At 38.8% G+C, this 15,121-nt stretch overlaps 1 protein-coding gene across 4 annotated transcripts in view; it reads left to right on the plus strand.

Moving 5' to 3' along the window:
* The window catches only part of slit3 (slit homolog 3 (Drosophila)), a 601,438-nt gene that overhangs the window by 536,337 nt on the left and 49,980 nt on the right, over nucleotides 1–15,121 (plus strand). For all 4 annotated transcript variants that reach the window (XM_061891595.1, XM_061891594.1, XM_061891593.1 and 1 more), the window contains 3 exons: nucleotides 5,539–5,632; nucleotides 10,009–10,146; nucleotides 12,276–12,516. In XM_061891595.1, the coding sequence (XP_061747579.1) occupies nucleotides 5,539–5,632; nucleotides 10,009–10,146; nucleotides 12,276–12,516 (473 nt within the window). The remainder of the gene's footprint in view (nucleotides 1–5,538; nucleotides 5,633–10,008; nucleotides 10,147–12,275; nucleotides 12,517–15,121) is intronic.

A 15,121-nucleotide genomic window follows, 5' to 3' on the forward strand; every position in this document is an offset into this window, starting at 1 on the left:
GAGAATGAATGAACAGAAAAGGCAGGCTTAAATAAGGGTGGTGATTACCAAACCAGGTGTGCGTCTGGAAACCACAGCAGGTGAAATTAATATGAAACCATGGTAACCAGATAAATCAGGAACTAGGAAGTCAAACAACAGAATGTGATACAAAAACGGAACAACACTAGAATATGGTATGATCCGGGCAGCGGATCATAACACAGCACTGTGCAAACGTCTCTCACTGTCTGTCCCTCAGAACAGAAGTTAAGGCTCCAAATGGAAGTAGTTCAGTGAGTTTCAGTTTTGTCTGCAATGCATTCCATGCCATAGGGGCAGCAATGCCAACAGCTCTTTTTGCCAAATTTAGTCTGTACATGAGGAACAGTTAAAAACATACAAATTGTTAGAGCTTAATGCATAAAAGCTGCTTTTTCTTTGTAACAAAGTACACAAGTATGGAGGCATTAAACCTAAAAGAGCCTTATAAATGATAGTCAGCCAGTCAGACTTCATATACATTTGACAGAAGTGGGTGAGACTACGGGGCGGTATGGCTCGGTTGGTAGAGCGGCCGTGCCAGCAACTTGAGGGTTCCAGGTTCGATCCCCGCTTCCGCCATTCTAGACAATGCCGTTGTGTCCTTGGGCAAGACGCTTTACCCACCTGCTCCCAGTGCCACCCACACTGCTTTAAATGTAACTTAGATATTGGGATTCACTTTGTAAAGCGCTTTGAGTCACTAGAGAAAAGCGCTATATAAATATAATTCACTTCACTTCACTACGACAGCCAGTAACAAATCTTAGTGTTAAGTGAAAAAACTGTATCCAAGGACTGGAGGCATTTAGATGAAGCACTAAAATAAAACCTGTCTCCATAATCAATTACGGGCAAGATAGTTGCTGTCATCAATTTCTTCCTGACTTTAAGAGAGAAGCAGTTTTTTATTTCTAAAAAAGAAACCAAGCTTTACCCTAAGCTTAGAGACCAAGGTGTGAATATGGGCTTTAAATGAAAGCTCCTGATTAAGAGTAAAACCCAAGTATTTGTAATTTAAGACCTGCTCTATAGAGTTTCCATTTGATGTTGCTTTTATCTTTATTTTAAAACCAATTTAAGATCAAATAAGCAAGCCTGGATGACCTCAAAAGCAGCTTGTAAAAACTCAAAAGCCTGAGTGATGGAGGTTGGACCGCAATAAATAATGGTGACATCTGCAAAAAAAATGGTACATTGCATTTGACAAATTATTGCAAAGATTATTAAAGTAGATAGAAAATAAAATGGGACCCAGCACTGAGCCTTGTGGAACTCCTTAGACTCCCTTTTATTGTGCTGTGAAGTTCAAATTTTTTAAACTTCGTAGCACAGATAAGAAAAACATTTTTTTGCGTTAGGTCGTTGTAGTGCAGGATAAAAGAGCAATAATTATGGATTGTGGAACCTCCATAAAATATGACCTTTAAAAAGATTATGATTTTGAGAATGACAATGAAAGGAAGTCTAAGTCTAATGTACCGAAGTTAAAAAAAAAAAAAAAAAAAAAGGCTTTTAGTAAGACCTGGGATTTTATAAATGTTTTTATTCTGACATTTAAATATGTTGTAAAAAAAAAAAAGACATCATAAATATTCATGTTCAATAATATCTTTGCTTAAATCAAATTAAGAACGTCTTAAAGGGGAACTGCACTTTTTGGGGGAATTTGGCCTATCATTCACAACCCTTATGTAAGACATCCATCCATCCATCCATCCATTTTCTACCGCTTATTCCCTTCGGGGTTGCAGGGGGCGCTGGAGCCTATCTCAGCTAAAATAGGGCGGAAGGATGTGTACACCCTGGACAAGTCGCCATCTCATCACAGCTTATGAAAGACAATATGTTTTCCTTTTCGTACGCATTCTATATGAGGTGGCTAACAATGCAGCTCCTGTTAATGAGGAAGGATTACTATTGTGTTGTAAAAACTACAGATGTCCGATAATATCGGTAAATGCTTTGAAATGTAATATCGTAAATTATCAGTATCGGTTTCAAAATTATCGGTATTGGTTTCAAAAAAAAAAAGTAAAATTTTTGACATTTTAAAATGCCGCTGTGTACACGGAGTAGAGAGAAGTACAGAGCGCCAATAAACCTTAAAGGCACTGCCTTTGCATGCCGGCCCAGTCGCATAATAGCTACCGCCTTTCACACACACTAATGAATGCCACGCATACTTGGTCAACAGCCATACAGGTCACACTGAGGGTGGCCGTATAAACAACTTTAACACTGTTACAAATATGCACCACACTGTGAACCCACACCAAACAAGAATGACAAACACATTTCGGGAGAACATCCGCACCGTAACACAACAGATCAAATACCCAGAAACCCTTGCAGCACTAACTCTTCCAGGACGCTACACTATACACCCCCCGCTACCTCCTAGTCCCTTCTTCCACCTCAACCTCCACATGCTCTCAGAGCATGTCCCAAATTCCCAGCTGCTGTTTTGAGGCATGTTAAAAAAAATAATGCACTTTGTGACTTCAATAATAAATATGGCATTTTTTTTTCCATCACTTGAGTTGATTTATTTTGGAAAACCTTGTCACGTTGTTTAATGTGGTGGTCCCCAACCGGGCGGCTCACAGAATATTTTTTTATTATTATTATTTTTATTTTTATTTTTATTAAATCAACATAAAAAAACACAAGATACACTTACAATCAGTGCATTGACCCTCCCCCATTTACACTCATTAAAAAAAAAAAAAAAAAATTAATTATACTCATTATGTTGTTGCCGTAATTTGCTAATAAAGGTCCATATGAGTACACAGTGGATTCACGTTTATTATTTTACTTTTTTCATGACAATCAAAATAACCCCCCTCCCCCACCCGGGCCGCGGGACAAATTATCAAGCGTTGACCGGTCCGCAGCTACAAAAAGGTTGGGGACCACTGATTTAATGCATTCAGCGGGGCATTACAAGAAAATTAGGCATAATAATGCGTTAATTCCACGACTGTATGTATCGGTATCGGTTGATATCGGTGTCTGTATTTAATGTAATATTGGACAATATCGGATATCGGCAAAAAAAGCTATTATTGGACATCTCTCGTAAAAACTGACTAGTATACACAAGCTATGGAGATGATATCAGTAGAAAAAACTGCATTTAGTTTAGATAATAATGAGTCATATATTGGAATATGGGATCCATTATTGAAATTTGTTTCAAGTATTAAATGAACCAAAATATGACTTATTATATCTTTGTGTAAAATATTGGACACAGTGTGTTATCAAGCTTATGAGATGCGATGCATTGTTCATTTTTTAAAATAATTTTTTGTATTAACGTTTTTAATGATAATATTAATGAGGGATTTTTAATCACTGCTATTTTGAAATTGTTACTAATATTGATAATATTCATTTTTGTTTCACTACTTTTAGATTGTACCGTGTCATGTTTGTGTGTCCTCAATCGCTCTGTTTATTGCTATTCTGAATGTTGCTGGGTCGGGTTTGGTTTTGGAATTTGATTGCATTATCATGTATTGTTATGTTGGATTGATTAATAAATTAATAAAAAATAAAATAAAATAAAAAAAATAATAAAAAAAAACAATCCCCCGGGCCGCAGGACAAATTATCAAAAGGTTGGGGACCACTGGTTTAATGCACAACAAAATTAGGCATAATAATGTGGTAATTCCACGACTGTATATATCGGTATCGGTTGATATCGGTGTCTGTATTTAATGTAATATTGGACAATATCGGATATTGGCAAAAAAAGCTATTATCGGACATCTCTGGTAAAAACCTCGAGACATGTTATCTGACACCTCTTCTTCTCATCAAAACTTAGCGACTCTGCAAAGCCTCTTCCTCTGAGTTATTGCTGCCTATGGTACATTAAAGCAGTTTGCAATTGGTAGGAAAACATTAAATAGGATTTACATTTTCATAATACCGTGTTTCTCTCCTGAGCTTCCCAAATCATTGCCATTAATTACACACTAATACACCACTCTGGTCGATTAGAACAGTGTTTTTCAACCTTTTTTGAGTCAAGGCACGTTTTTTGCGTTGAAAAAATCCGGAGGCACACCACCGGCATAAATCATCAACTCAGTTGACAGTTAAAAGTGAAGTGAAATGAAGTGAATTATATTTATATAGCGCTTTTTCTCGAGTGACTCAAAGCGCTTTACATAGTGAAACCCAATATCTAAGTTACATTTAAACCAGTGCGGGTGGCACTGGGAGCAAGTGGGTAAAGTGTCTTGCCCAAGGACACAAGGGCAGTGACTAGGATGGCGGAAGCGGGAATCGAACCTGCAACCCTCAAGTTACTGGCACGGCCACTCTACCAACCGAGCTATGCCGCCCCAAAAAGTAATTGTCGCAATTGTTGTAAATGATTGTAGCTGAGATAGGCACCAGCGCCCCCCGAGGCTCCAAAGGGAATAAGCGGTGGTAAATGGATGGATGGACTTTAAAGCATAACCAAGCATGCCTCCATATAGCTCTTGTCTCAAAGTAGGTCTACTGTCACATCATGCCATGACTTATTTGGAGTTTTTTGCTGTTTTCCTGTGTGTAGTGTTTTAGCTTTTTGCATTTTTTTGGTATTTTCCTGTTGCAGTTTCATGTCCTCCTTTGAGCGATATTTCCCGCATCTACTTCGTTTTAGCAATCAAGGTTATTTCACTTGTTTTTATCCGTCTTTGTGGGGACATTGTTGATTGTCATGTCATGTTCGGATTTACATTGTGGACGCGGTCTTTGCTCCACAGTAAGTTTTTGCTGTCGTCCAGCATTCTGTTTTTGTTTACTTCGCAGCCAGTTCAGTTTTAGTTTCGTTCTGCATAGCCTTCCCTAAGCTGCAAAGCCTTTTCTTGAGGGCACTCACCTTTTGTTTATTTTTGGTTTAAGCATAAGACACCTTTTTACCTGCATCTACAAAGCAATTAGCTACCGCCTGCCACCTACTGACATGGAAGAGTATTACACGACTCTAGACAGCACCGACACTCAAAAACAACAACATAATTTGGAGACTATAATTACTGGTTTGCAAAAAAATGTTTTCATCACAAATATGTGAAATTAGATAACCTCCCCACTAGTGTGCCGCGGCACAGTGGTTGAAAAACACTGAATTAGATGACCTGACTTTTTTTTTTTTTTTTGTATAATCCTATGGAGGGTTGCAGATGTTTGTTTCCTGCTGTAATTTACGAAGGTCTTGGGAAAAGGGCTGCTGGAGACAGACCTGGTGGGAGTTGAGGGCGTAAGGATTAGATTAAAGCGAGCCCAGAATGAAGACGTGTCTTTTAAGGGCCTCTGACAAGATAGAGAGGCACGTTAATCAAGACTTTTCCGTCTTTTACGACCTGCTTTCATATTGACTCGTGGATTCTAAATGTTGGACGCGGCGGCGGCTTTAATTTCGTCACATTACCGCTGCAAATGTTTTGTCTGTGTATTGTTTGTCATCCGTGGAGTAACATGTCATCTCTGTCTTCTGGCCGTCACCAGGCGACCTGTGCGAGGAGGTGTTTGACCCCTGCCTCCTCGGCTTTGACCCCTGTCAGCATGATTCAAAGTGCGTCCACGTCGGCCGCAGTTACAGGTGAGCGACTCCCTTGGCCTAAAAAAAACACAACTTTCAAAGTCAAGGTTTACTTTTGATGGTCCAAAAATTCATCCTTGAGTCAAAGTCGACACTTGCATCAAAGTTCAAATAAATAAGCTTTGTAACCTTAAAGGCCTACTGAAATGAGGTTTTCTTATTCAAACGGGGATAGCAGGTCCATTCTATGTGTCATACTTGATCATTTCGCGATATTGACATATTTTTGCTGAAATTATTTAGTAGAGAACATCGACGATAAAGTTTGCAACTTTTGGTGCTGATAAAAAAGCCTTGCCTGTACCGGAAGTAGCAGGCGATGTGCGCGTGACGTCACGGGTGGTGGAGCTCCTGACATCCTCACATTGTTTATATTCATAGCCACCAGCAGCGAGAGCGATTCGGACCGAGAAAGCGACGATTTCCCCATTAATTTGAGCGAGGATGAACGATTTGTGGATGAGGAAAGTGAGAGTGAAGGACTAGGAAAAAAAGACTATACAGTGGGAGCGATTCAGATGTTAATAGACAAATTTACTAGGATAATTCTGGAAAATCCCTTATCTGCTTATTGTGTTACTAGTGTTTTAGTGAGATTATATGGTCGTACCTGTACAACGTGAAGGTCGGCCCCGCACCTTTCTTCAGCACCAGTCGACAGGTGGTGGCGATGCAAGGGACCCTCTTCGAAACACGACCTTTCAAAATGATCGCTGCATAATACACTGTACTTTGTGTGTGTGGTCCAATCCCCAACCGTGTTCGCTTGTTATCTCTGTTCCATAGTAAAGCTTCACCTTCATCTTTCGGGAATGTAAACAATGAAACACCGGCTGTGTTTGTGTTGCTATAGGCGGCCGCAATACACCGCTGCCCACCTACAGCTTTCTTCTTTGATGTCTCCATTATTCATTGAACAAATTTCAAAAGATTCAGCAACACAAATGTCCAGAATACTGTGGACTTATGCGATGAAAACAGACGACTTATAGCTGACAACGGTGCTGGAACAAATTGTCCTCTACAATGCGTGACGTCACTCGCACGGGTCATCATACCGAGATGTTTAAGCAGGATACTTCGGTGCGAAATTTGAAATTGCAATTTAGTAAACTAAAAAGGCCGTATTGGCATGTGTTGCAATGTTAATATTTCATCATTGATATATAAACTATCAGACTGCGTGGTCGGTAGTAGTGGGTTTCAGTAGGCCTTTAAAGCAAGATGAATTTGCAATGTATTAAAATGAGCCGCAATTTTTAAAATGAAAGATACTGCTGTTCCAAATGTGTCCACTGGATGTCGCAATAGCAATTCAAGTGTGACCCACGTCACACTAGTGTCGTCTTGATATCAATATTGGTACTTTTTGGTACTTTTCTAAATAAAGGGCACCACAAAAAATGGCATTATTGGCTTAATTCTAACAAAAAATGTTAGGGTACATTAAACATATGTTTCTTATTGCAAGTTTGTCATTAAATGAAATAGTAAACATACAAGACAACTTGTGTGCTTGTATTAAATAAATAAACAAAGGTTCCTAATTTAGCTGCTTACATATGCAGTAACATATTGTGTCATTTATTCTATTATGTTGTCAACAATATGAGGGACAGACAAACTGTAAAAATTAATTATTAATCTACTTGTTCATTTACCGGTAATATCTGGTTATATTCTCTTTAAACATGTTCTATCTACACTTCTGTTAAAATATAATAATCACTTATTCTTCTGTTATTTGATACTTTACATTTGATATCAATCCGACACCAAGTAGTTACAGGATCATACATTGGTCATATTCAAAGTCCTCATGTGTCCAGCGACATATTTCCTGAGTTTATAAACATAATATAAAAAAAAAAAAAACGAAGTAAGATTTTGTGATGCTAAACAATAGCAATGTAACCATAGTAGTATTGACTAGATACGCTCCTGTACTTGGTATCATTACAGTGGATGTTAGGTGTAAATCCACCAATGGCCTTTGTTTATATTGTAGCGTCCCGGAAGAGTTGTGTCAGCCTTGCCACTGACAGTCTGTTTGTGTTTTAGTTTTTCCTCTGTGTTTAGTATTTCCTGTCCTTCGTTCCTGTCAGCACTCTTATTTTGTTGGTTTCCTGTCTTTCTCCCTGAGTGCTGTGTTCCCCCTCAGCTGCGGCTGATTGGCACCTGGCCACACCTGGTGTCAATCAGTCCGCCCCTATTTAGACCTGTCTTCCCATCCAGTCACGGCTGGATTATTGAAATGTCGATGTCACTCTTTTCGTTGCTACCTGTCATGTCGTGAATTGTCGATGTCGCTCTTGTGTCGTTGCTACCTGTCGTGTCGTTTCTTTGCAGCATAGCAGTAAGCTATATTTTGTTAGATGTTTTTAGCTTACTGTTTTTTGTTCCCTGCTTCCATTTTGTCTTGATATAACGTAACGACTTCTGTTCTCGTTTTTTTTTTTGCTAGCTTCCATGCTAAGTTCATTTTTGTTTTCCAGCTCCCATTATAGCTCCCTTAGTTTGTAATCCGCCTCGTGCGCGCTTTGTGTTTGTACCCTTTGTTTGGTTTTGTTCTAGTATTTTATATGAAAACCTTGTTTCCTTATTCAATGCCTGCCTCCATCTCTGCATCTTGGGGTTCGTCACCAAATAACTCTGACAAGTTGGTGCTGCAGGGATTTCTGGGATTTTTTTTTGTAGTGTTATGTTTTGTTGCGGTGCAAACATTCTCCTAAAATGTGTTTGTCATTGTTGTTTAGTGTGCTTTTACTATATGGCTCGGATTTATGACAGTGTTGGCGTCATTCATAATGCCACCCTTAGATCAAGGGTGGCATTATCAATCAATACATGTATGACTGTTGAGTAAGTATGCCCTTCATTCACTTGTGTGTAGTGTGTTCAAAGTTAAGATATATGCCTTGAAGGTTAATATTTGGACATATTGAAATCTTGTCTTGTCTTCGTCAACTATAGACCACTTTAACCATACCCAATATTTTGATTCCTTCACCTTTAATTTTAGTTTTTGAGCCAAAATTTGATCCGTTTTTTGTCTGCCTACACATTTTGTGCGCTGTCTGCATGGCACGACGGGTGGGAGAGGCGGTATAGTACCGAATATGATTCATTAGTATCGTGGTACTATACTAGCACCGGTATACCGTACAACCCTACGTCACACATGACACTGTTTAGCGATGAAGTGTTAGGTGACTTTAAGCGCCCTCTGGATTGGCTGCCGCTACTCCACTCAGCGCAGGCGCAAGCGATCAACCGCTCCTGTTGTGGCTGGCAGCAGACTGATGCTGTATCCACGCACAAAACTTTCTTTCATTGTAAATGATCCGCTCAACGGATAAAATAACCAAACAGTAAGATGCAAAGACTTAGGTCAACATGACTATCATCTTTGTAGTTAGAGTTTCATGTAGCGCTGCGCATCCTGAACTCCACTGTAAAAAAAAAAAAAAAAGTGTTCTACATTTTAAATCATGCTTAAATCATGTTCACATTGGTTACGTTTTTAGTTATCTTACCTTGATTTCAGCTATAGTGCAATTTTCAAGATTGTTTTGTTTATATTGTAGTGTAATGTTGGAATGATGAAAAATGAATGTGTTGTGGCAGTTGCGGATGTCACCAATGTGGCGGTTGGAGGAACCACCTTTTTTTCAAACACGTCTTAAACATAGGCATGCTTAACAGTTTAATGGCCTTGTAAAAACACTGAGACAAAGTCTACTGTAAGTTCATTGTGTTCTTCATTGTGTTCTTGAAAATGCACTTCTTTTTTTCCTCAGAACGCACTTGTGACGAAGTGTTTTGCCAAGAGGATTATTTGTAATGTGTATATTTTCAGAATATGGTTGTTCTATTTTTGGCCAAAGTAAGACAAAGAAAACAATTTTCAAGTTGTCTTTATTTTTAAGTCATTATGTCATGATTCCCTTTGGGACTAGATTTTCCTCCATGTGGCCACCAGCTTTACTGCTGGTGTAACAGTACCGTGCATGTATTTGTATCAGGGATGTGGTACATGTATCTGCCTCGTGATATCATCACGCATCTACTCTGTAAACAAATGCAGTACAGCACAGTTTTTGGCAAGTAGTAATTCCAAGGAGAAGCCAGAGCTTGAAAACCTTCTTTGGTTGTTTGTCTTCTTTTTGGGAACACTTGATCCTCAGTAAGATACGCAAATACTGTATTTAAATATTAGAATAAATATCAAATCACATTAGAGCAAAGGTTTTTTTAACACCAAGTACCCCCGTTGTGCCACATTGTGCTATTTTAAGCTGATGATGTTTAAAAAGGCTTATATTTACTATCACACACGCAATAATGCAGACTTTTTTTTTTTTCTTTTCCTGCAGGTGTGAGTGTCTGCCAGGGTACGTGGGCCACTACTGCGAGCACGACTACAACGACTGTCTGGAGAACAAGTGCCAACATGGCGCAGAGTGCGTGGACGCCGTCAACGGCTACACCTGCATCTGCAAGGAGGGCTTCAGGTGAGGTCACGTCTCATTTGAAGAGGCGGGGAAAAAAAAATCACACTGGGGGCGACACGAGCGCTGGTTACATACACACACACACACACACACACACACACACACGCACGCACACACACGGTGGGGGGGAGATACAGATGGCGTTGGAGCCGCTTGACCACCTGCCTGTGTGCATGTGACAGATGCACACTGTGTTTGATTGCAGCAGAGGCGAAAACAAGCTTTTTGGTGATTTTTAAACCGGAATATGTGGCAGTTTGTACGGCTTTTAGACGTAAATGTGTAACATGTAATGTTCGTTTATAGCAGGAAACTTGAATGCAGCATCGTTCCTGATTTAATTGGAGCAACAACAAAAACAAGGGGTTTTAGATGGGGCATCCTTATAAATATTCAAATTGTATTATTTAAATGTAGTCATTACTTTATTATTATTTATGTATTTTGTTTTTATCTTTATTAGTTATTTGTATTTATTTTATTTTGGTGTTTTTAGGCTAATCGTCCTTACAAAAACAAAACAGAAATAGAATATTAATTATTAGCATAAGTCACATATACAGTGGGGCAAAAAAGTAGTTAGTCAGCCACCGATTGTGCAAGTTCTCCCACTTAAAATGATGACAGAGGTCTGTAATTTTCATCATAGGTACACTTCAACTGTGAGAGACAGAATGTGAAAAAAATATCCCGGAATTCCCATTGTAGGAATTTTAAATAATTTATTTGTAAATTATGGTGGAAAATAGGAATTTGGTCAACCATTCAAAGCTCTCACTGATGGAAGGAGGTTTTGGCTCAAAATTTCACGATACATGGCCCCATTCATTCTTTCCTTAACACGGATCAATCGTCCTGTCCCCTTAGCAGAAAAACAGCCTCAGAGCATGATGTTTCCACCCCCATGCTTCACAGTAGGTCTGGTGTTCTTGGGATGCAACTCAGTATTCTTCTTCCTCCAAATACGACGAGTTGAGTTTATACCAAAAAGTTCTATTTTGGTTTCATCTGACCACATGACATCCTCTCAATCCTCTGCTGTATCATCCATGTATCCATTGTGGTATAAACTCAAATCCACAATCCTGATTTTTTTTTACTTAGAAAAAAAGTAGTTTGAATTTTCAGAATGGTGGAATGTGTTAAAGGTTGGTTTGAATGGGTTGAAAAATTTGGGAATTGTGGAAGTTTGAAAAATGGCCAATTAATTTTGAATGGGGAAAATGACAAAAAAAAGGAATTATTTGAAATCCGGGAATTTCTTTTTAGAATTTTTTAAGTAAAGCAGACTGAATATTTAGACTTTGGAACAGTTTGAATTAGATGAAAAATGTGGGAATTGTGGAACTTTGAAGAATGTTCAATTGATTTCAAAGGGAATTTCAGAAAAAATTGGGAATTTTGGAAAAAACGAAACATTTTTTGAAAATGGTAAAAAAAAATTGAATGGTCTAAATGCGTTGAAATGGTTGGTGTTGAAATTGTTCAAATCGGTGGAAAAATGTTGGAGTAACATGTTGAATTGAGAAATGGTATTACGGAATTTCCGGAAATCCGGGAATTTTTCCAGTTCTAAAAACGACTTTGTGTTACGTCCTGATTTTGAGAAATGGTTTGACGGTGGAACGATTGAAATGCGTTGAAAAATGTTGAAGGAGTTGTCGCCAGAATATAAGGGTGGAAATAGGGCTTTGGAAAACCAGAAATTCTGGAAAATCCTGGAATTTTTTTTTAACTTGGAAAAAGTGAAGTTTACTTTTCCAGAATGGTGTAATTGGTTTGAATCGGTTGAAAAGTGTGGAAATGGTGGAAGTTTGAAAAATGGCCAATTCATTTTGAATGGGAAAAATGTGCCGGAAAACCTGGAATTCTGAGAAACCATATGTGTGAATGCTTAGGAGCATTCACACCATAAAAAGGTATTGTCAGTTAATTACAGTACATGGTTTTCTAAAAATGCAAACCCTTAAAAAGAAATATATATATATATATATATATATATATATATATATATATATATATATATATACAGATATCTTCACATGCATTATGCATAGTGTGTTTGTAATAGCAAACATGCAGCAAACCTCCCATTCATGTAAATGAATGATGACCTTCTCGTCCTGCAGCGGTCTTTTCTGCGAGAACCCCCCGCCCATGATCTTGCAGCAGACCAGCCCCTGTGACCAGACCGACTGCCAAAACGACGCCCAGTGCCTGCTGATGGCCGGCGAGCCCGTCTGCCGCTGCATGCCCGGTTTCTACGGCAACAAGTGCGACAAGATGGCCACTGTCCATTTCCTGGGGCGGGAGGCGTACGTGGAGCTTCTGGCCACTAAGTTCCACCCTACGGCGCATATTTCCTTCCAGGTACGACACACCTTTTTGACATCATGACCACGATATTTTTGTGAGGATTGAAGCAAAATTATACTCAGGTTGATTTTTTATGTATGAGTTTGAAATTTCACTACACTGACTGGCAATTAGTTGCCAAGTCCTGCCTGTGTGCCGTGCACACTAACAAATGCTGGCTTGAGTCTGTTGAGTCATTTCTGGGTTATTTCTAAGGAGTTTTTGTGACCCAACCAATAACGCAGCATCTTAAAAAACTACAAGTTGCAATACTGACCTCCGCCTGTTGGAGTCATAAATCATTATGACATTTGGACTCCAAAAAACTGAAATTAATTTGGTAAAATTGACCAAGCATTGCAATTAAAATGACCCAGTATTTAGGTTGAATACATAGCCAATCTAGCTGGGTTAAATTAACCTAGTGTTGGTTTGGTCCAGCATCTTAAAAAAACTACAGGTTGCAATACTGACCTCTCATATATCATTACGACATTTGGACTCCAAAAAAATGAAAATAACCAAGTTATTTGGTAGAATCGACCCAGCATTGCAGTTCAAATGACCTAGCATGTGGGTTGAATATACAACCCATCTAGCTGGGTTAAAGTAACCCAGTGTTGATTTGGTCCAGCATCTTAAAAAACTACAAGTTGCAACACTGATCCCTCATAAATCATTACGACATTTGGACTCCAAAAAACTGAAAATAACCAAGTTATTTGGTAGAATCGACCCTGCATTGCGGTTAAAACGACCCAGCATTTGGGTTGAATATATAACCCATCTAGCCTGGTTAAATAAACCCACTGTTGGTTTGGTCCAGCATCTTAAAAAACTACAAGTTGCAATACTGATCACTCATAAATTATTACAACATTTGGACGCCAAAAAACTTAAATTAACCAAGTTATTTGGTAAAATTGACTAAGCATTGCAGTTAAAATGGCCCAGCATTTGGGTTGAATATATAGCCCATCGAGCTGGGTTAAATTAACCCAGTGTTGGTTTGGTCCAGTATATTAAAAACTAAAAGTTGTAATACTAACCTCTGCCTGTTGGGGTCATGAATCATTGTGACATTTGGACTCCAAAAAACTGAAAATAACCAAGTTATGTAGTAGAATGCAGTTAAAATAACCCAGCATTGGGGTTGAATATATAACCCATCTAGCTGGGTTAAAGTAACCCAGCGTTGATTTGGTCCAGCATCTTAAAAAACTACAAGCTGCAATACTGATCTGTCATAGATCCGTGCGACATTTGGACTCCAAAAAACTGAAAATAACCACGTTATTTTGTAGAGTTGACCAAGCATTGCAGTTAAAAAAAAAACTACAAGTTGCAATACTAACCTCTGCCTGTTGGAGTCATGAATTATTGTGACATTTGGACTCCAAAAAAATGAAAATAACCAAGTTCTTTGGTAGAATCGACCCAGCATTGCAGTTAAAATGACCCAGCATTTGGGTTGAATATATAACCCATGTAACTGGGTTAAATTAACCCAGCGTTGGTTTGGTTCAACATCTTAAAAAACTACAAGTTGCAATACTAACCTCTGACTGTTGAGTCATAAGTCATTACGACATTTGGACTCCAAAAAACTGAAAATAACCGGATTGCAGTTAAAATGACCCAGCATTTGGGTTGAATACATAACCCATTTGGTTAAATTAACCCAGCATTGGTTTGGTCCAGTAGTCACCCAGTTTCTGGGTAACTACTTAAACACAGTTTGGCCCTGCGATGAGGTGGCGACTTGTCCAGGGTGTACCCCGCCTTCCGCCCGATTGTAGCTGAGATAGGCGCCAGCGCCCCCCGCGACCCCGGAAGGGAATAAGCGGTAGAAAATGGATGGATGGATGGGTTTTTAGAGTGTGGTTTTTTTTCCAATTTTGCTGACGATTCGGCTCAACACCCTAAAGTTACAATGAGTGGTTTGTAAGGTGTGTATGAGAAATTTCAAGTCGATCCAAATTTGAGCTTTAGCGAGATCACCATTTGGTGTCTCTGTAGGGTTTTAACAGCGCCACCATGTGGTGTTTTTTGTCTAAAAAATAATAACACAGGCAGCACTGAAGGTGTTACGGGTGTCAAAAATCATATGTTTTAATAAATAAATAATTTTGGAACAATTCTTATTTAGAAAAAAATCAAACATTTACTTTAAAAATGTCAACAATTTTGTCGAAACATTTAAATGTGTAAAATAACTTTTCTATTTCAGATTGCTTCACAAATAATTTGAAAATATTTTTAAAAAGCACACCTTCTTGGGCTGTGATTTTTTTTTGGGGCCCTACCGTGTTTTCCGGAACGTAGGGCTCACCGGATTATAAGGCGCACTGCCGATGAATGGTCTATTTTCGCTGTTTTTAATATACAAGGCGCACCTTTTTTTCTAAATGTAAACCACTTCCTTGTGGTCTACATAACATGTAATGGTGGTTCTTTGGTCAAAATTTTGCATAGATGATGTTTTACAGATCATCTTCAAGCCGCTTTCTGACAGTCGCTTCCGGATGCGCAGTTTTGTGGGTGGTCTTATTTACGTGGCTCAACTTCGGCAGCGTCTTCTCCCCGTTATCTTTGTTGTAGTGGTGTAGCGTGCAAGGAC

This window comes from Nerophis ophidion, linkage group LG29 (assembly GCF_033978795.1).
Source record: "Nerophis ophidion isolate RoL-2023_Sa linkage group LG29, RoL_Noph_v1.0, whole genome shotgun sequence".
Taxonomy (NCBI): domain Eukaryota; kingdom Metazoa; phylum Chordata; class Actinopteri; order Syngnathiformes; family Syngnathidae; genus Nerophis; species Nerophis ophidion.